Source organism: Falco peregrinus, chromosome 11 (genome assembly GCF_023634155.1).
Source record: "Falco peregrinus isolate bFalPer1 chromosome 11, bFalPer1.pri, whole genome shotgun sequence".
Lineage (NCBI taxonomy): Eukaryota > Metazoa > Chordata > Aves > Falconiformes > Falconidae > Falco > Falco peregrinus.
The window spans coordinates 14161400-14183236 of NC_073731.1; the positions used below are offsets into that span (position 1 = coordinate 14161400).

Below are 21837 nucleotides of genomic sequence, written 5' to 3' on the forward strand. Positions count from 1 at the left end.
TCCTGTTGAGGAGGGAAAGATGCTGGGTGGCCGTTTCCAGCTGGCCAAGGTCAACTCATTGCATCCACCCGGTACATCTAGGGGCTGCAAGGAAGTCTCGGCTCTGGTGCCTGCAGTGCCTCCTCACCTCCATCTTGTCTGACCTCAGTGCTTGCAGGGCTGTTTCTCGCACTTTTTTTATTTTTTTGTTGTTCTGACTCTTCACTGACAGGCAGTGTTTGGCCCTTTCTTACATACATTTCCCCTGAGGCAGCACCATCTTGGCGGAGGGGCTCAGCTCTGCCCTGCAGTGGGTCCATTGGAACCGGCTCCGTCCAGGATGGGGCAGCTCTCCTCAGAGGCCACCCTGCAGTCCCCTGCTGCCAACATCTGGACAGATGCCCAGTATACTTGGTAACCTGCTGTAGCACTTAACAGCTCCTGCTTGGAAACGTACAAATGTGATGGTGTGTGTGGGGAAATATCAGGTCAACTCTTGCAACCCTTTAACTGTCTGGCTACCTTTGAGCTTGTCTCAGAGGTAAGTCCCTAGAACAAAATTATGGAGTCTGGATTGCTGTTTTACTCTAACTTGGTGCATCTTTTACATTAAGGTTTCAATAGTGTACTTAGTGTTTAGGGATATCTGTGGTGTGTGGGAGAGATGATCTGCTCCGCTCTTTCTGTCACCGTGCTCTAGGGTCCTGCTGCCTCTTGGTTACCTCTTCAGCCTTGACTGCTTTCCTAAGTGACCTGCATGCTTTGGCAGCTTTATTCCTGTCTTGTTTGTGCTGAACATCTATGTTGGAGTGACTTCTCCCTGCCCCCCTTTCAGATGTCTTGCTTTGTATTCTACTCGGTGTATATTACGCTACTGTGTCCATACTTCTAACTTCTGCACATCTTTAGTATTATCTCAACTGTCTTGGTAGTAACTGCCAATTTGACAACATTGGAAGTTTAAATGCTTGCTAAACCTTTTCAGATTGTTAACAAAGATGTTACGTTTTTAGAATGGGTAAAAAAGCTTTTAGAACTATATTAAATTAATATTTACTTCATAATTAACTGGCATAAAACTATTGGATGCTGCAGAATTTTTTCCAATAATGCTAATCTTTCTGGATATCTAAAATGCTTCACAGGATTAAACTTCTTTCCTCTAAACCTGTTTACTTGCAATCTGTAAGACCCTGGATACAGTTATTTGCCTTCCAACTGCACTTGAAACATCACTGCTGAAGAAAGTCAAGGTTTAACACAGTACTGCAGATTAATAAATTATTGGAAGGTGCAATATCTTTCGTACTTTTGAAAATAAGTCTTAAAAAATGAATTATCCTAAAAACAGTGTTTGTTTTCGGTGAAAAGAATAGCAGCATTTTGTATAACACCTTGCTAGGGAGGACTGCAGAAGTACTTAAAGTCATTAAACCACTGGACATGTTACTTGTTGTACGTACTGCGTGTATACCTCAATCTCCCTTTTATCAGTGAGGAATAAGAATGGAACAAGGAGGCAGCCCTTTACCTAATAAAAACCAAGAAGTTTGTATTGCTGCCAGGTACACAGTTTAGGAGCCTGAATTACCATGACCTGATACTATTTCATGACATCCTGTGGAGTCATGTTCAAAGTGAATGCTAATGTGCTGCCATGATGAAAAGGTAACATCTTTATAATGGAAGATCTAGAGCAATAGGAAATTGGACACCCTGTGATTTACAGTAATCACTAAAACGTGCTTATTACTTGTTCTTGCTTAGCCCCCTACTTGGAACTTGAAATAGATTCTAGCACTACAGAGCTTCTATCTCTTCACCTGATGAAAATGGAGAAAATGAAAAGATAAAAACTTGTTTGGGAAGTACCTTCAAAACATGTTCAGTGAAGTATGAAGTGCTTCAGCCAAGCTTGCTCGTTTAAGGCTGCTGCTCCTTTGATTAGGAGTCAGGTTTTCAAGTGGGTAAAAAGTTTACTGGGGGACTTCAAACTATACCTCCAGAAGTCCCCTGGGAAATAAATACTTGAAACTGAATACTGCTTATGATAGGGTACTGAAATGCAGCAAGCATTGAGTGCAAGTCTTTTTATGACCTGGACATTTCCATAAAAAGTGTAGGAGTTGGAGGCAGGGACAGGTGACCCAGGAGGCATATAGAGACACCGATTGTTCAAGGACAGGATTCGGAAAGCCAAAGCCCACCCAGAATCTGACAAGTGATGTGAAGGACAACAAACAGGGCTTCTAAAGAGATACGAGAGAAAATCTGGATCCACTGCTGAATGGGGCAGGAGGATTTTGTGACAAAGGATGCTGCCTTCATCATGGCTGCTACTGGTAAAACTTGCCTTCAGTGATCCCAGGCCACTGAAATCAGTGGTAAAGTCTGGAGGAAGGAAGACTTACCCCACAGTGGAGGAAGATCAGATTATGGATCACTTGAACAGGATATACACAAGCCCATGGGACTTTGTGGGATGCGCTAACAAGTGCAGAGTGACCTGGTTGATGCTGGTGTGAGGCTGCTTTTGATTATCTTTGAAAGGTCATGGCAACTGAGGGAGATTCCTGAGAACTGGAAGAAAGCAATTGTCACCACTATCTTCAAGCAGCACAAGAAAGAGAATTTGGGAGCTATAGGTGATCGGTCTTGCATCAGTCCTCAGGGAAAGTTATAGAGCAAATAATCCTGGAAACTGTTTCCAAACACATAAAGGACAAGAAGGTGATTGGGGGTAGTCAGCATGGATTTATGAAGGTGAAATCATGCTTGGCGAACCTGATGAGATGACTAGCTCAGTAGGTAAGGGGAGAGCAGTGGATGTCTTTATCTTCACTTTAGTAAGGCCTTTGACACTGTCTCTTATAACATCCTTATTGACCAACCAGTGAAGCGTGGACTAGACAAGCGGACAATGAAATTAACTGAAAACTGGCTCAGCCTGCGGGGCACATAGGGTTGTGGTCAGAAACACAAAGTCCAGTTGGAAGTTGATCCCTAGTGCTGTACCCACCACCAAGGGACATCTTTATTAATGATCTGGATAACGAGACTGAATGTACCTTCAGCAAGATTGCAGACCATAAAAACGTGGGAGGAGTGACTGATACACCACATGATTGTGCTGCCATTCAGAAAGACCTTGAGAGGCTGAAGAAATGGGCTGACAGGAATCCACCAAAGTTCTGCAAAATGAAATGCAAAGACCTGCCCCTGGGGAGGAATAGCAGCATGCACCGGTACTGACTAGCTGGAAAGCAGCTTTGAAGAAAAGGCCCTGGAGGTCCTGGTGGACACCAAACTTGGCATGAGCAGCAATGTGCCCTTGAGGCAAAAACCACAACAGCTTCCTGGGCTGTATTAGGAAGAGCATCACTGGCAGCCCAACAGGATGATCCTTCCCCTCTACTCTGGGGGGTGAGACACATCTTGGAGTCCTTTGTCCAGTTCTGGGTTCCCCAGTATGAGACAGACACGGACACGCTGCAGCAAGTCCAGCAAATGACCATGAAGGTTATTAATGGATGGGAGTGTCTCACAAGGCAAGGCTGAGAGAGCTGATATTCTTCAGCCTGGAGAAGAGAAGGCTCAGAGGGGATCTTATCAACGGTCACAAGTTGAAATACAGGAAATTTCCTTTAAACATAATTACTTTACTGGGAGGTTGGTCAAACACCTGGAACCAGGTGACCCAGAGAGGTTTTGGAGTCTCTGTCCTTGAAGGTGGTCAAGCCTGACTGGACATGGGCCTGAGCAACTTGCCCTAGTTCACCCTGCTCTGAGTGGGGTGTTGTCCTAGGGAATCTCCAGAGTCCTCTTCCAATCATGGCTGGTTTGTGATTCTCTGCTCCTGTTAATTTTTTTCTAAGATGAAAATTCTTGATAAGTAGATACTGTCAGTCAGGTGTTACTAATTTCCATTGGTGTTGGCCAGAGTAGGAGATAGGAAACAAATTTGCCTGGAAGGGGTTGTAATGCTGGAGAATTCCTTGATCAATTACAGGCTTTTCAAACCTTATACTTTAACAGCTTTTATTTTTGTTTGTGTTCCACTCTTCTTGTCCCTAGTAGCTGTCAGTTGTGAGCTTGCCCTTCTGCAGATCTCAGCAGCAGATGTAGCTCAGCAGGTTGCCTAGCAGAGTGGTAAGCCGAAAATGATACGGAGAACTTTTTACTTGCTCAGCAGGTATGTGCTGTGTCACTGGTCTGATCCCCCGTGATGTTAGTAGGTTCTTGTCTCTACTTGTTTCCACAGAGATGCTCACTAACGTGTAATTTTCTTCCTTAATGTATCAGCTTCTGAATTACTGCTTACGTTGTTGGGCATGGGTTCAGCAGTAAAGATTTCTCCAGGTCTTTGGATTGCTCATCTCAAGGTACAAGAGCAATTGCAGGGATATGGGAATCTGTTAATTGAGAAACTCGAGAATAAAACTGGTGTTCTCAGTGCTGTACATCTATTCAGACTTTGTGTACAGAGACTCAAGACTTGTCTTTCACAAACAAATCCATGGAGGATGGGCCTGCAGGTCTTTGGTGCTAAGCAATTCATGCAGTTGCAAGGTTTTATCTTGCAGCATCACTTGCCATATGATCACATTATTCTTCTGGCCTTTTTCAAAGTGCTGCTTGCTAAGGCAGCCTATAAAGTACAGCAGGGACAATCAATACTGTCCTACTTGTGTGTCAGATCTCTTGAGAAATGCTAAGTCTGAGACATTTTGGGGTTTTTTGTCACCTACTGCGTGTCAGCATTCCTGCCAAACTCTGCATTGGTGTGCTGTCTGCAAGGATGGGACTGAGGGCTGTGAATGTGCCACTGATACTTGAATAGAAGAAAGACAGTGACATTAGACCAAGATTTTACGTCTGAAACCACGTAACCCTGTACTGCTACAGACTTGCTTTGTGACAGGCAAGTGAATTAAACCTGAATTTTTAGGGATTTTTTTGTTTCATAGCTCATGCTGGGCACTGGGTTGCCAGTATACTTTTGGGATGGGGCCCAAAGGTTGGTTTATTACATGTTTCTTCCATGGCACTTCACTACTGCCTGTTTGCCTTCTGTAGTTGTGCAGCAAACTACACTGGGAATTTCATCCGGCTGAAATGTGGGGTTTTGTCCTCATTCCTTTGAGTCTCCCCCCCACCTGCCTCATGCAGATCAGTTTCCTCACTGGTGTGATTGCAGCTGAATGCTAATACAGCATTACAGTATTAGCAGTCATCTGCTTCAAGTATACTGGGCTTTGTAGTATTGTTTTAATTAACAGGAGATTGTGAAATAAGGATTTTATAGGCATCTGGGTAATAAGTATCACACCGAAGCCAAAGGAGCTGCGGTTTAGAGTAGCCTCTGCTTCAATGCAGGTTAAACCATCATTACTGGAATGAGAAATAGGTGGCTAATGTGTCTCACAGCACAGTGCAGGGGTTTGGTATCATAACAAGTGAGGAACCCATACACTGCTGGGCTGTAAGTACATGGTAGGAGTTCATAGTCATCTGTGTCCTTCTAGTGCCATATAGTTTTGTGCATGTAGTGAAGCCCTTTGGGACAATGAGAAGCAGTGACATTGAGGCAAACAGAAGATGGAGTGGAATCTAATTTTGGTCAAACAAAGCATTCTGTTCAGGACTCTGTAGTGAAATTAATAAATTTGCTCTTTGGAAAGACTTTTTGAGGTGGTGTTTTTGAAATGCTCTGAAAATATGAAGTGAAATCTGGATTATCAAAACAAACAGATGCTTAGTTTCTGCCATGAATTTTTCTTCTCCACCCTCAAAAAACCCAAAACCAAACCAAAGTTGATTTTATTTTTTTTAGCCTGCTTATACATGTTTGAAAGAGCAAATTACAACAATTTCAAGCCCGTATGGGCTATTTCACTCCAGCTCTGCTTTGCTTCTATTTGCTTTTATGCAACTCCCACTGTTGGGCAGGTCTTCATGGGGAGATGCTGAAGTCACAGGAGGGAGATTTTTGCTAAAAGGATTTGTTCTGTGAAGGTGCCAGCACAGATTTTGGACCATGGCCAAAGCCTGTTGAAGGCAAATTTCACGTACTTCTTGGCTGCCTGAGTCAAAGCTTTCTCTCCCATATGTGTCTTGGGCCAAACCTTGCCTTTGGTGAAAACTGAGAAAGGCTACTCAGTTTCTGGTAGCGTTGAAGTTACACCAGGTAAACTTTGCACATCTTGCTATCCGTGTTGTAGCCAGTGAGATTACTATATACTATGCTAAGGCAGCGGCTGTCTCAAAGTCCAGTCAGTGCAGAAACCTCCAAGGGGAGCAGTATTCCTTTAAGGGACAGCGGGTACCTCACCTTACTGTCACTGGCTGCGTGCTTTTCTTTGTTACCTTCTTATAATTGAAGGCCAGCTGCCAATAACACCATGTGGATTTGGAAACTGTGGAGCTGCACAATTCATCTTGCAATTATGCCTCCTTTGGGGTTCTGATATTTTATTGTTTAATAGCACTAAATCCTTTTTAATTAAAAAAAACCTTCCAGAGGTACTAGCTTCAGACAAGAGTTGCGTGAATAGTAGCTACATCAGTTGCTCCTATATGCACTGGGCTGCACAAAGGCTAGCCGCAAGCTTGTGTTAACACAGATGTAGCTGTTTTTTCAGATCTCAGCTCAAAATCTTCTGAACTCTTTGCTTTTGTTTTAGCTTAGAACCTGTCTGGTTTTGAGGCATCTGATGCCTAAATTAGCTTGACTGCTGGTCTGTATCTGTATTGGTATCTTGTTCTGGCACTGCAGTGAATTTTGAAGCAGCCCTGTGATTGTCCTACTTGCTGTGACTGAGTCAGAACAGTTTTGGGTTGGATTCTCTTCAGTCCTGGGTGAAGACATAAGACCTAAAGACTTGCTCCGTACTGCTGTGAAGTCTTCCAATACGACCTTACACAGGCCATTGGAAGACTCCTGAACTACCAAGCTCTTATTAAATCCGGAATGTTTCTTATGCCACGTAAGAGGCCAAATAGTTTGTATGCCTTTAACTGCTGTTGACCATAAGGCCTCAATGCTTTGTAATTCCAAGTGCTCTCTAGATCCTCCTTTCTCCTAGTTATAAATCCTTTCCTTTAACTAATGATTTCTGTTGCCATTCACCTTTGCTTGAATCCCTTGTCTCCTATAATTCCCTTTATTTTCTGTATTATCCTCTCTTTACTAAGTTATGTGTTGCAATGGTGATACCTGCGCCTTTGTTCTCCCAGAAGAGCAGGCAAAGCACAGCCTGGGGACCCCTGGGAACAACATAGCTTTTCAGCCTGTGATGTGAAAGACCTGCGAGTCTCTCTGGTGGCAGAATAACCCAGCAGTACTAGCAGATGATCTCTGGTAGTAAATAACCTTGTGGCTGCTGCTGATTACTACAGATGCAGAGTCTGATTAATAAGCTGAAGGGAGTCATGGAGATCTGGGACCACAGCTGTACGTCGCACAGTAGTTTTGGCCAGTCACAGAGATTGCTTGAACTGAGCTTTGTGTGGGAATGTGGTAATGCAGTAATGCAGAGGCCAGAGACTGGATTGCTGCTCCAAAGTACCTTTAGGTGCAAGGACATGTCCAGGTCAGCTCTTTTCCATTTCCACCTGCTGTAACCTACATTTGAGACCCTTTTTCCAGCACTCCCTATTCCCCCTCTGGTGACAAAACTGCTTTTCCAGATGGGTCTTTAGGTAGGTGTGGGCTCTGTGTGAGGCTTTGGGTGGAAATGGGGCATTACCTCAGAACTGCCAAGTGCCGGAGGTTGCCAGTCTGACTATGAGGGTTTTACGCTCTTTTTAAAAGTGATTTTCTTAGGGCTATGAGGTATAGGCAAACCTTCTTGTGGTGCAGCAGAGATGATGGAAATCATCTGCACAGTCGCCACCCGGCATTAGTGTCTAGCTTAGTCTTGTCTACTGTTTAAATCATGAACTCAGCAAACCCTCACACTTCCCTCCTGTGTGGTATCTTCCCCTTCCCAAAAGCTGTGATTGTAGACTCCTACAATTGCAATAGCATCATGCAGAGCAATGCTGCAGATCCTATTTCCTGTGACACAAGCAGCAGAAACATAAGTGTTGAGATGCATTATGTTTACGATTGAAGAGATTCATCTGTGTTGGTTGTGCCCACTGGGGAGAAGGGCTGAAAAAAGAAAGAGAACCTTGTGTTTGTCAAGGTGTTGCCTCACGTGCTATGGGTCCATGGCGTGCCCTATTGTGACCCAGGTGAGAGAGGATTACTAGCAGACTTCTGGCTCTGCAGGGGTTATGGGTTGTTGACCGATGGTGGGGGTGGCCAGTAGCATAATGCCCTCCCCACAGCAGAGTGCTCCCATGCTGGGCAGGTGGCAGTGTGGTGAGGAGCAGGCGGGTGGTAAGCACTGGTTTGGTGTCAGGGGAGTGATAGAACCAGTTTCATCTATCTGTATCTATAATCTTGCTTAACTGTTGTCCTGTGATCAATGTGGTTCCACCATCTGCAGGCCACTGGGAAAGCTGCTGCAGCCAACTTTTTCTTGAAAGTGATGTAGTGCTGCCTTCCTCCCCCAGAATGAAACATTATCATGGAGGGCTTGTGTTCGAGCAGCTGCACCCTAGGACATCTGCTGTGCTGCAGGATTAAATCCACTGTTCTGGTCCTCTTCCCTTTCCCCAGGGTTGCCTGAGTTTGGGCACTGTTCAGACTCATGGGAAGGAAGTTTGGGGACAGAGTGCTATAGTGCCACAAGCAAAATGCAGAAACAGAAAGAAGATGCTCGCTTTTGTTTGCGAGCCCTCCCATGGGTAATGATAATGGGATATGAGCTCTCCTATGGGTAGTGCTTGGATGGTGAAATGTTACTGTCACCTGTGTGAGACAGACCATAGGAAATAATCTATGTCCCTTTCTAGAGGGGTCTGTGGAAAGCCCTGCAGCTGAGGAAGCACACTTGTGTGAGAGTCTTTCTTCAGAGAGCTTTGAAGTATATGCATGACTGGAACATTTGGTTCTGGGGACCAGGTTAAACCTTGTCTGGTTTAATCTCTCACTTTTTGTTTAATCATTCCGTTTCATAGCTTGATCTTCTTAAAACCAAGATAGTTAGCAGATGGCTGTGTGAACATACAGCTAAACTGTTTGTCTTTCAGCATGCAAGCAAATAAATTTCACTTCAAATACTGGACACAGTGAAGATGATTAGACATTTATTGCATTTCTTCCCTTCTTTGCTCTAATTAAACCAAGTTTCCAGAAAGGTCCATAATGCTGGAAAGGAATGTGACCTTTTTTCAATGAAAAAGATGTTGCTTTGCATTTTCTAACTTATAAGCAATTCAAAATTTATACTTCCTTGTACTAAAAGCTGTCTCAAGCTAATTGGCAATCTCAGTTTGAAAAAAAAAAAAAAAACAACCAAACCCAACAACCCTGACAGAAAAACATCCTAGTCTTTCAAGTTCACCTCTGCCTTTGTCTCCATCTGGTAGTACACCAGAGAACTCCAGAACATATGCTGCTCATCTCAAGGGTACATACAGGGACTGTTGCAAGAAATAATTTTAAAAAATCCTGAACAGATAGATATTAACGCTTATCTGTTGTGGGCCACGTGGCAATGCCATTCTACATTTTATCAGTTTTGTTTAAACAAATATTTTTAAATGAATTGGTTAATCATTAGATGGATGTACATGCAACAGGGCCATAGCTTATGAACTTTCAGCTGGGGTGAGATGTGAATTCCTTTGAGGGCAGTGAAAAGCTAAATGCTGTGATTCCCCTTCTGCTGCAACCAAAACATGGACATTCCTCATCAAATGTGCAATAGGAACAGGAGACTTTGCATGTGGCCAGCTATTGAAGTGCATATATGGGTGATGGGAGCAGCTGCATGTCGTTTATATATCGGGTACAGATCTGGTTGCCTGAGGCCCTCTAGGAAGAATTTAGTTTTCTGCTTTGCCAGACATGGCACAAATGCTGGACAGCCTTGCCTGCAGGATATCAACTTGCTGTGACTGCATCTGTGGGAGTTAGAGCAGTTGGCAGGATTGCGTGTTTTCCAGCAATTTTTCACTTCTAACTGTATAAGGGTTTTGTTTTGTTAAAGTAATTTCTTGACATGTACTGTCAAGGATATCAAGGCACACCTCTGCAGAGACATAGCTGAGCCTTGTCCTGCAACTGCTTGAGAATTTGCCCCCAGCTGATCTGACTGTGAATAGGATATTTAAGTGAGAAGTAAACACCGGTACACCCAGCTGCATGGAAGCGACTGGACTACCTCTGCGCCTTGCCCATCCTAGTCTAGCAGGTAGCTGGATGTGCTTGAGCTCACCAGTTGCCTTGAACTTCATCTGTGCTCTGACTTAAGGTCTTGCATAACTGAAGTATATATTATCTACCCGCTCTTATTTGCTCATATTACCAGTATACTCTGTGAAGTGGAGGGACCTCAAACCTTTCCTCGTGTTACTTGCGCTTAAAAACTTGCAGCTCTTAACTACAGTAGACAAAGGGTAAACTGAACTAAGGGACTGAATAAACATAGTGCTTGTGTGTGCTGTATAATAAAATGCCTTGCTGAAAACAGCTCATTATCTTTCTGGCTTACTTAACTGTTTCTAATTAGTAAATCTATACCACCACCACCCACCCCCAAGTCCCAAAGATGGGATGAAACAAGAATACCTGATCTTAAAACAGCATAGGTCGAGAGCAACTTGCTAGAAGAGCTCTGTGACCTACAGCCCATTTCTTTCTCCCTTTTTCAGGAATCCCTTGTGCTTCACCTTTAGGTGATGGGAAATGGTCCTCTCACATCCAACCTATTTGTGTTCTCTCACATAACAAATACGCTTCTGCTGAGATAGTGAACTTAAAGGTTATTTTTGGTCTCCCAAGACCCTCAGTTGGATTCGGTGAAGATACAACTCAATCCACTTATATATTTATAGAAGTAAATGCTAAAGGCAAATCACACTCTTTGCCTCTTGAAGTTATTAGGTCTGTGTTTGCTTTTTTTTTAATAATTTCATTTGACAGAAAAGTCTTGTGAAAAGTACGGACTGACTTAAAAGATGTCTGCATGTAGCCTGATTATAGAACATCTTCCTTTCCATGTCATTTCACAAATGCAGCTTTAACTTGAAAATGTGCTAAGCTATACAACGATTACACTTGTTAATCATGCGCACGGTTTTATTTACTTTACAGCATTATCCTTTTCTGCTTGTGTGTTTTGCTGGTAACTTTCCCCTCCAGAGTTTTCTGTAATAAACTAGATCTTCCCTGAGAGACCCAGGTCCCTGCTATGAATTTTGAAAGTATGTCTCATCCTTGCCTGTCAGACATCCTCCAAATGTTAACTATTAGGATTCCCATACATCACTTTAAATGTTCTTTAAATAAGAACAAAGTTTTTTTCTGGGCAACATGTATACAAGAGAACCCGGGTCTGTGACTAGTTCCGTGGCAATAACAATGATACAGGTGGTTGGTGCCCAGCCATGCTCATCTGATTTTTCTGGAACTAATTTACTTTTTGACAATTGGAATGAGTAGAAATGAATTAGGAAAGAAAAGGATCAAGTGCCCATCAGCATAGTTCCTCTGAAAGCAAAAAACCTGGTTTCCATAGCAAAACCTGCCTAATAATTGTCTTGGAGCTTAATGAAGCAGGGGGTCAGCAATTTCCTTTAAACAGAATGAAAATATGGGTAAAAATGTGGAAAACACTGTGTTTGTGTGGCTGATGAGTGACAGTGGGTCTTTCTAAGTTTTTAAAAATGTGAGGTAGCATTGGCAATGGATATTCAAGGGAAGGATTGCACCTTGGCAAGAAAAGAAAAGTTTAAATTGAAAAGATTATATGTCCATCCAAATACTTTCAAGCAATGAAAACTGAGTGGAAATAAAAATGGAATGGAAAATCTGTGGAAGATTACCAGTATAATGGTCTAAGAGTTCCTGATTTTTAGATCTGGGGTAGGTCCCAACTTTGGGATGGAGACTAAGAATCGGAGATTGGTGTAAAGATTGGCTTTGTAATGGGAAGTAATATCAGACATAACTGCAACTTTAGTGGCCTCTAGTCATTATTGATAGGAAAGAAGGTGGTTTCCATAATAAAAGCACTTGATGCTTTTTGAATTTGTAAGAACATATATTTACTAGCTTGTAGGTTTGCAGAACTTTACTTGACTAGGATTCAACACTATAGAAGTCTGTTTTAAGGCTGACGTTTTCCTAGCACATTTTGTCAAAAACCTTGTTCTGCATTTCAGCATGTGGATGAGGAATACTGCTCCTATGGTAGTGGTGATATGCCTCTTGCTGCTCATGGGGCTGCATTCTTTACCTGTGCTCCCTGGACTTTCTAGAGTTTGTACCTACAGCCTCCAGAGGCCATGCGACAGTGGAGCACTGGTCCTTTCTCCTCAAATTCCATGTGACTGTCAGGCCAGATGTGCTTTAGGCACACGGGACTTCTTGTGCCCTTGCCAGCCACAGTGGGCTCCAGGCGGGAGAGCAGAGGTGCTTCAGTGATGTCACCCCACTCACTGCATGGCAGGAGCAGGGGGAGCTGCTGGGGTGCGAGGAGGAGGGCTGGGGGATGCATTAGAGAGAAAGGAGATGTGAGAAGCTGGAGTCAGGTTGCAATTTTGTTTAATTACAGTGGTTTTGGAGAATGGCAAGTTGGATTAGGAGCTGAGAGAGGAATAGGCAAGTGCGGGGTGAAGGGGAATGGCCAGCAGTGGGGTAGGTAGGTCAGCATAGCAGTGCGCGTTGCAGCAACAGGGAGGGCTGGAGGAATAAAAATGAAGAGGAGAACCAAGGAGGGAAATGCAAGCAGGTGAGAAAGAGGAATGGTGTGACTAGCTAAAAGGGGGAGAGGGGCAAAGGAGGCAGAGAGAAGAGGAAAGGGTTGGGAGAGGAAAGCAGAGAAATGTTAGTGTTAGGGTATATTTGCTACAAAGCTTGAAACTTTATCGGTATCCCTTTGTTGTGCAGCAGAGGAATCCATTGGCAAAGCAGGAGGATATATTGATGTGGCAACGGGCAGTGTCCTGAGTGGTAGGATCAAGAGCTGTATTTCTTCTTATACTTGAGCTAGCTGGGTTTGGGGTTTTATTGCGTAGTACTATCTTATCGTGTAGATGCAGCTTATATCTGTAGCACTAGGCCTGCAGAAGTATAAGTGCAATGTCTGTAGGAAAGTCTTTATCAGTTGGTATAATTTTTCTTTACAGCTTCAGATGCTTTAACTTACGCATACAGAGGTAATAAGCCTTTAACCAATGCCAGAATGCATAGCTTGCTCAATAAAAATCTATGTCTTCATTCTCTGAAATACAGAAGATGTTTCATTGTATTTGTTCAGCTTTGAAGTATCCACTTCCTTGACCTTCTGTAGTTAGTGGTTAATACCTGTCGAATTACAGTCATCTCTAAGTGAAGTTTGGTCTGGGCTCCTTTTTATGGTATGTTTTGCAGTTGCCTGTGCTGAAAGCTTCTAGTTGTTTAGGATTTTTTGTTTATCTTTATAACTGTCCTGTGAGAAAGGATAAATAAGGACTATTGAGCCATTGATTCATTTTACTATTGGTTTTGAGGATAACTAAATATCACTAATCTCTCTGTTGCCAAAGATTGGCAGTTCGTTTGCAGCACCTGGCATTGGTTTTAGCTTGTGTCTCCTGGAGCTTCTTGTTTTGCTCAGAAGCTGCATCAAACAACTGGTGTCTATTTGCATGTGTACTTCCCCTCCTAGCTATGTGTATTTAACATGCTTGTTATCTGTTAGCTTTTCTCAAAATTGTTTTTCCTTGCTTTAGCTCAGCAAGTGTTATGCTAATGATTTTCCTAGTTATTTCCTTTACTTTTAGCTTGTTTTTCTTTCACTGCCTGCATATTTTGTTTATTTGGGTTGTGGGTTTTGCTTATTTTTCTAAGTCCTTGGAGCATGGGCATAGTAAAATAGACCCCTATTCCTCTGCCCTGGGAAGACTTCAGTGGTGTCTTCTGCAGCCTTTTAAGAAAACTTTTTATTGCATACTTTTTTTGCTTCATTTTAACACCCTCTAATGAGATGTATTCTATTGATCTAGTAAGAATAGATGTCTTCTAACTGATCCAATAACTTTAAAACACCAAACCTCTTAGCACTGGTTTTACAAGTTTATTATGCATTAAACTTCCAATCACGGTTTTTGTTGCAATAAATTTATTCCAACCCACTTTCATTTATTCTGAACAAAATTTTTAATGGTGCTTTTTGGTATCTTACCAAACTTTCACAAAGCTGTACCATTATCATAAATACTTGTTTTTCATAAACAACCTTCTTCTATTACATTAATTCACATGTCTTTTATAGTTCATAAACACTCTCTATTCAACCTAATGCATGCGTTTTCATGAGTTTTTAAATGTTTCAAAAAGTTGTTAGGTTTCACTGTGGTCTAGCATAGTTAATGTAGCTCTTGGTATAAGTTACTCAGCAGGATTGCTTGGAGAGTATAGCTCCTTTTAGGGTAATACTTTCTGTTAAAACACAGTACTGTTTTTCAGGAAGATACTTTAATTTTTATGAGGCATTAACTACAACACAACAATGTATAAGGTTGCAACTTAATTCATGCTTTATGATTTGGCATCATCTACTTTGCTCACAGAACCTTTATTGGCCACCATTATGCAAGTAGTTTTTAATTATGAAGCTGTATTCTATAATTTCTCCACAGGTCTCTTTCTCCTTCGTTATGCAGAATGGATCTGCTTGTGAGATATATAGCAAGGGGGGCTCTTCTCTGCAGGACCATTACCTCATTAGCTGTGGAAGTTTGTGTTGAGTGGGTCAAGATATTGCAGACCTGGCAAGGGTGATCTCTGCACTAGGAGAACTGAATGCCCATGTGGAACAAATTTTGTGGTTACATAATTTACTGGCTTTACTATGTGACTAGAATATGTTTTCGTTTTTTTGGATCATCTGTGTACACGTATGAGATAACAGCACTTAGTCATCATGTGGGAGCTGAATTAGTGGTCTTTGAGTGGACCATACAAATCAGAAAACACTGTATTTGATATAAAATTAATTCAGTATGCTTAAATATGACTTGACATCTCATAATGGTAAGGACAAATAATTTCCCATTAAATTATTTTCCTCTATTCTGTATCCCGAATAAAACAGTGGATTCTGTTGGAAAAAATGTATGACTGTGTACGTAGCAACAGTGTTAATGGGTGGAACTAAAACCCACATAAGGAGCTTTAGCTTAACGGTTTCTAATTCTTGAATATTTAGGGTTTTTTTGTGTTAGTTTCATTCCAAGATGAGTATTTTTAAATAACAACTTACATGCAGGCAATATCCCTTGGATAATGCCAAACAGCATCATTTCCATATGCAGTCTCCGGCTGTGCTTTTGGTAGCACAGAAGAGGGTTCAGGCGCTGAGCATTTGCAGGGCATGCCGGGTGGGCTTGTGCAGCCTGTGGCACAGCCTGTGCTGGCTTTATTGGGTCTCCCCTTGCTCCATTTGAAGGTATCTGTTAGGTCTGTGTAAGCTCACATCCATCTCTTGGTAGAGTGTGGATGCATGACTTTTTCCCTTGTCGCTCTTCTTTGCAGTAATCATTTTTTCTGTTGGAGCAGGCTGGAGGTATTCTTGGATCTTTCAAGCTAGGAGCTAGTGATGGGGAAAATTCACAGTAGGGGTGTTTGGATCTGTTTCCCCACCTCTCACCCAAAACATAGAATATAACTGAAAGTTACTCTCTTCCCACTGCAAGAACTTAAAGTGGCCACCAACCTTTCTGCCTTCAAGGCAAAATGCAAGATACAGCTGTTTTGCAGTTTTTTATATCATCACTGAAGCAAAGGAGCTGGGATGACTAATACTCTGTGAGGGAGGAGGAATAGTGGGAAAGGATACTAAACAAAGTACTCATAGTTAAACTGCCTGTTGAGGTAATATAGTTCCAGACAATGTGGCAGTGAGCCCAGCGTAAATGCACGTTTTGATAGATGTGATCCTGGGACAGCAGTGCAGGCTGGAGCTCCTCCTGCTTCCCGCGGGCTTTGGGATCAGGATGCTCCCTGGTGTTGTATTTCCAGCAGCATGCTTAGGGGCGAGTCCTGGGTTTAGGACATCCTCGCTGTAAGCAGCACCAGGATTGGGAGAGTGACACTTATGCAGCAGCTTTTACAGCCAAGAGCAGCTCCTTTCAGGAGAGCAGTGCCCAGGTCACACCAAATGATAGCTGCACAGAGCTGCTGACGGGGGCGCGACCTCCTAAACTCTGATAAATTGCTCTCCCTATCAAAGGGCAAGTTGCTCATTTCAGGAACAAACCAGCCTGTTTTTAAGACTGTTGTGAGCCTCTCATACTACAGAGTGCCTGATTTATGGACAAAATTGTTACCTTTTCCAAAACATTTCCCCTGCTGGAAATAAAGAGTAGGTATTAACAGAGGAGAGGTCTATAATACTTGACACACAGCAGCCAGACAAAACTGCAGGTCTCTCTTGTTCTTTTCCTCATTCTCTTGCTCATCTCTCTGCCTGTGTAGAATTGATTAGATAGGACATGCTGTAATTTGTTTTTACAATGAATAATGTTCCAGTTTGTCCTTAGGGACAGTTGGGTGAGTAATCTCACACTGACCTTGACACCCTGATCTTGTAAAATTCAGAGCAGGTTGGTTGTTTTAAGCAGAGAAATCATTTAATTTGTTTTGGGTTTTTTTTTTTTTTTTCTAGTAAAAGGGGGGTAGTAAAGAAATATTTGTGATCCTCCTGTACATGTGATAACATATTTTTTCCATATATAAAAGTACTTTAGTTATAGTATTTGATTTGATTTACAGGCTCATCAGAGAACTAGATAGATATTATTAACTTCTGTGATAACTCTTAGACTCTTCTCTCTGTCTTTTATCAGTTTATAGAGACTGAGCTTTGGGCATCAATCCATGTTTTGATGTGTAATTCTAATGAGGTGCGATTGACACTGTCCAAATAAACCTGTGTCGTTAAGCTGCTGTTCAAAGGTTGTGCAACTTTGTGAGTGAGTGCATTTAGCTTACAGGTTAAATAAAATCAGATTCTATATACACTTGCAGTAGAATTTTGTTTGGTTTTTTTGTTTGCAGGTAGCCAATTTTAGAATGTAATCATCAGTGTGATTTGAAACATTCACTATATGGTAACAAAAAAACCATTGCAAGACAGGAATAAAAAGTATTGCAGGATAGCAAGGAGGCAGCAGCCACTCGAACATTCAAAAAAGGTCGTTCATCATGCTGGTCTATTAGAACTGAAGCTGATCATTGTATGTTTAGTATTTTCACTGCATTAAAGGTAAGAAGACCTGAGTCACTCCGCAGAATTCAGGCATGGACAAATGTGAGTCACCTCTAACTAAACTACCTGCAAGAAGCTGAAATTGCTCAGCAGCTGAGGGGAAGCTGTGTGCACCTGCCTTCTGTCATGGCACACAGGCAGCCTCCAAGCATGTCGTTGTTAGTTTGCCTCTGTACGTATTAATAAGCTGAATTTTTTTCAGCAACAGCTTCATATGAAAGCTGAAGGAAATGAGATTCCTGGCAGGCTTTGGATCAGGGATACAGCAAGGAAAGGGTGTGTATGAATACTATCCCTTTATCCATTTTGGGAGGTTGAAGATCTCTGCTATCCTAAGTCATGACCAGCCATGCAGAGAGGGAGTCATAAAAAATCTGGATGAAAAAATTGTTTTAAGAACATTTATAGGTAGCTTTAATGCAAACCACATGCTTTCCTCTGAGCAATAAGAGTGGTAAGATACTTGCAGGGCTTGAATCAAAATGCCCCTAATTAATAGCCAGTGGATCTCCTTGAAATCGGTTGGAACAGAATTTAGCTTGTGTACAAAACAAAAAAGATCTGAAGTCTCCACTTCAGGCTTTTATCAGTTATTTTGGAGACACACCAGTTTCTGATGTTGAGACTGTTCTCTGTCCCTCTCTTCAGTGAGGCAAGACCAGGGAAGAGCACTCGGTTAAGGTAAAATTTGTTCTAAGCTGTCAGTCGTTAACAGCATTTTTCTTGTGTCTGGGCAGGTGGCTGCCTGTGTTGGAGCCTGTTGCTCGGAGGATGAGTGGATGGAGGCTGTTTGCCTTGTGCTTCTAGGAAACGGAGAAACCAGGAACGGCTGCAGGATGATGCAGTTCAGGAGAGGTCTGCTCCAAAGGCGCATCCTGCAGCAGCCATGCGGCACGAAGGCTGGGGCTCACAGAACTGTGGCCCTGGACCTTCTTTTCTGGGGGCCTTCTGTGGCCAACCATGCAGCCCGCAGAGATGTCAGCACCCCTGCGCTGGGTTTGCCCCACAAGTCTGCGGGGTGCTGGTGTTGGATGTGCCCAGCTGCAGGGGGTGAAGGGTCTCACACATGGTGTACGTCCATCACGGAGCCCTTCGCAGCCACAGCCCACACAGTAGACCTCTGCTGATGACACATGGGTTCTGTGGTGTTCAACACATAACTGAAAATAATCTGTTTCCACAATGGTGAGACAATTTCACGTTCCTGAGAGTAACTGGCTGCCTGCAGTCCATCAGCCCTGCACTCTCTTCATGTCGTGGTTTGAGCAGTCTCTCGACTCTTTCATGAGCATCTCTCTGTGTATCAACCAGAACCTCAATTCTGCCTTAAAGTCTAAGTTTTCTTTTTAACTTTTTCTATCTCATCAGCATTTTGGCTAATAAATGATTCCATAGACCAGACATCTCTTGCACTCTCATACACAGTCTCATCTATTTGGATTTTTGGTTTGATTAATTCTTTTACTTCTTAAGGCTCTTCCTGGATGCAGGCAGCCCAGCTGGTCTTTGATTGCCTCTGGGTCCTGCACTGCCACCACTGTTTTGGCAAGCAGTGAGGCTACAGCAACCTGATGCAGCTGGCTTGTGGCTACCCAGAGGTCCACCACAGCTGTCAGTCCAGCTTGAGTGTTTGTGACTCCTAGATGTTGCAGGAGCTCTCCTTTCCAGTGTAATAGGGTTACGTTTGGTTTTCTTCATATCTAAATGAATTGCTTTGTCTTTCTGTCTGATGGCAAATTTCATGTTTCGTTTACTGTAAACTCTTCCATTTTCCAGTATAAGCCAGGCTTCAGCATACAATAGATTTTCCTCCTTATTTCGAAAGAAGTGTTATCAAGAAAAAGAAAATTAAAACGTGTCATGATGATTTGGAGAGAAAATAAATACACTGAGGCTAAGCTTTTATCCCAGTTAGACCTTGACAGTAAGAAATACTGGAGGGGAAAAAAAAATCACAAAGAATTTCAGAGAATGTGAAATAATCTATTTGGGGATTTAGGGGGGGGTTGTTGTTTGGGAGTTTTTTTAATCATTTTTTTCTTAGCAAGTTTTTCTTTTTTTTCAGGAATGCAGTGGAATTTCTTTCTGTGTGAGATTGTTTCTCATACTAATTTTGTCTTGTGGTACTTCTTGGTTACAGCTCATGCAGTGGCAGTCAGACTGAATTTCTGAGTCCTGTGACCTTCTGGACTTTAACCCCCTGGATTTCACCTTCATTGGCTTCTAATATATAACGTTTCCTAACTCCTAGAGCTGCGTTTGACATTTTGAATGGTTTGCTTTAATCTGTGGTCCGTTAATCTCGAGGGGAAAGAAAAATGATGCTTTCCTACTTACTGTCTTCCACCAGGTGTGAGATCCTTAGCATTATTCCAACATCCCGACTGAAGGAAGTGTTTGGCACTGGCAGCAGATGGAGTAGGTGACAAAATGTCTGTAGCAGTTAGTGGATGTGAATGTATCTGTTGCATATGCTGACCTAATCTCCTATTTTTGTGTAAATATATGTGAACAGATATTCTTAATAGTATGGAAAAACCTCCAGCAAGCATAACACAATTTTTATATCATTTTCATATTATCTCTTACTGGTATATTCAGTACACCAATTACAAAAGCACATAGACTCTGCCTACCAAAACCATTATCAGTTACCATTTAGCATACTTATTAGAAATGGCTTATTAGAATATGAATGTCTATATTATATGTATCTATATACATCATTCTTCACTTAAGGTACCTGCTGCTGGTCTACCACTGACAATTATCAAAGAAATTACCAGCTTCCAACTAATATGCAAATAGCTTACTGGGTTGTTATAATTTCAAATAAGTTTTACTATTTTCCCATTGAACAGAAGTGCTGCATCCTAATGAGTTCCAGTTTGCAGTAATGAGGGAGTTGACAACAGGATGAGGCTGCAGCAGGCAAGGCTGGCTTGGAGCAAAAGCGGTAATGGAGCAGCATGTTAATACCCATGTAGAACTGAATCCTCCTAACTTGGCTTCTCACATGTCAAAATGTTGCAAGCGTTTATTTCCGAACATTGCTTCAGTAGAGGCTAAGCCTGGTTGAGGGGCTGACCCAGCACTGCTTTTTGACGAGCAGATTCATAACATAGAATAGGTCAGTTTATTGGGTCAGAAATGTGATTAGCAAGAAACTTTGTTTGCAAAGCAGCCGACATTATCACTCCAGCTATGCTCTGATACAGGTGCACCTCCAGGTTGCTTAAGTACAGCTTTAAAAGTTGTTAGACTTCCCCAGTGCTCCAGACATTAGAGAGAGGGTTTCTTTTGCTACACTGTGGTTGCGTGCTCCTTCCCCTTTGTGCTTTTATTTTGATGCTTCGGTCTGATGTGATTTTATTATGACCCATTTCATCATACCTGCTTTTACAAGATCAGGCTGCTAACTGCTTCAGAATGGTGTTTTATTTATTGCTGGTTTTGCTATTCAAACAAAATAGAAGAAATAAAAAGAGTACATGGGTAGTTTAGGCAAAGATTTACTGCTTCATTTTGTAGCACAGATGTTTGCATAAGCATTTACATTTTTACATTTTGGGGATCTTGTGTTAGCTTACCTAGTTCTGAGGTTTCTCTGTCTCTGGGTCTGCATGATCTCAGAAAAGAAAAAGCACATTTACTCTTTTTGCACCTTCTTTTCCCTGTGAATTTTGTAGCTGAGGCTAAACATTTCCAAGATGTGTGTGTCTTAATAACTGATGTTTCAGTGAGCTGGAATGCATGCCCATTGTAAAATCCATACAAAGATGGCAGTAACTGCTTGAGACTGTTGTTGCTGCTGAGCGGTTAGCAGCTGTCCTGGAGTACGTGCTGTCTGATCCCTTTGCAGCCGCATCCTCCCAAGCCACTCCCTGGCCTTGAGGATGAGCAGCAGCAGCATCTGCCGCAGGCAGGGAGTGGGCAAAGCACTCCTTCCCCCTCCAGCCAGGAGGGTGATGGGTGAGGGAGGAAGGTTGTGCAGAGCCTCAGAGGACTCTGTGCGCTTTGCCCCAGGAGCAGGCTCTCCTCCTGTTAACCCTGCGGCTCATTTCGCTTCTGGCAGTGCTGCATGGGCAAGTGTACCGGTTTTGCACCCTGGAGGGCACATGGCTGCTGAAGGAGAATTCGACCCTGCCCTGGAGGAACCTGTCTGAATGTGAGGCCTCGGACCAGGTAAGAGTTTCCATGTCTTATTGCTGTTGTCTAGGACAAAACAGAAGAGAGGAAACATATAGTCATTGGTGTCCATCAGAAGAGAGGAAACACATAGTCATTGGTGTCCATGCATTTTTGTCCTGTCAAAGTAATCTTTACTCCTGGGTGCCTCGCTTCAGTGAGCCCAACGGTAAGGGACATCAAGGCTTTCCCCTTCAACAAAGCGAGCGTGGAGGGTAGGTGAGAGCAGGCTTAAATGTACGTGAGGCAGCCAAGAAAAGTGAACCAGGTAGCCCCAGCTGCGGTGCGGTGCAGGGGGCTC

General features: G+C 42.6%; 1 protein-coding gene across 1 annotated transcript in view; it reads left to right on the top strand.

Moving 5' to 3' along the window:
* GLP1R (glucagon like peptide 1 receptor) overlaps positions 1–21837 on the top strand; it is an 89816-nt gene that overhangs the window by 33700 nt on the left and 34279 nt on the right. The window contains exon 4 of the mRNA XM_055816526.1: positions 21424–21533. Within this exon, the coding sequence (XP_055672501.1) occupies positions 21424–21533 (110 nt within the window). The remainder of the gene's footprint in view (positions 1–21423; positions 21534–21837) is intronic.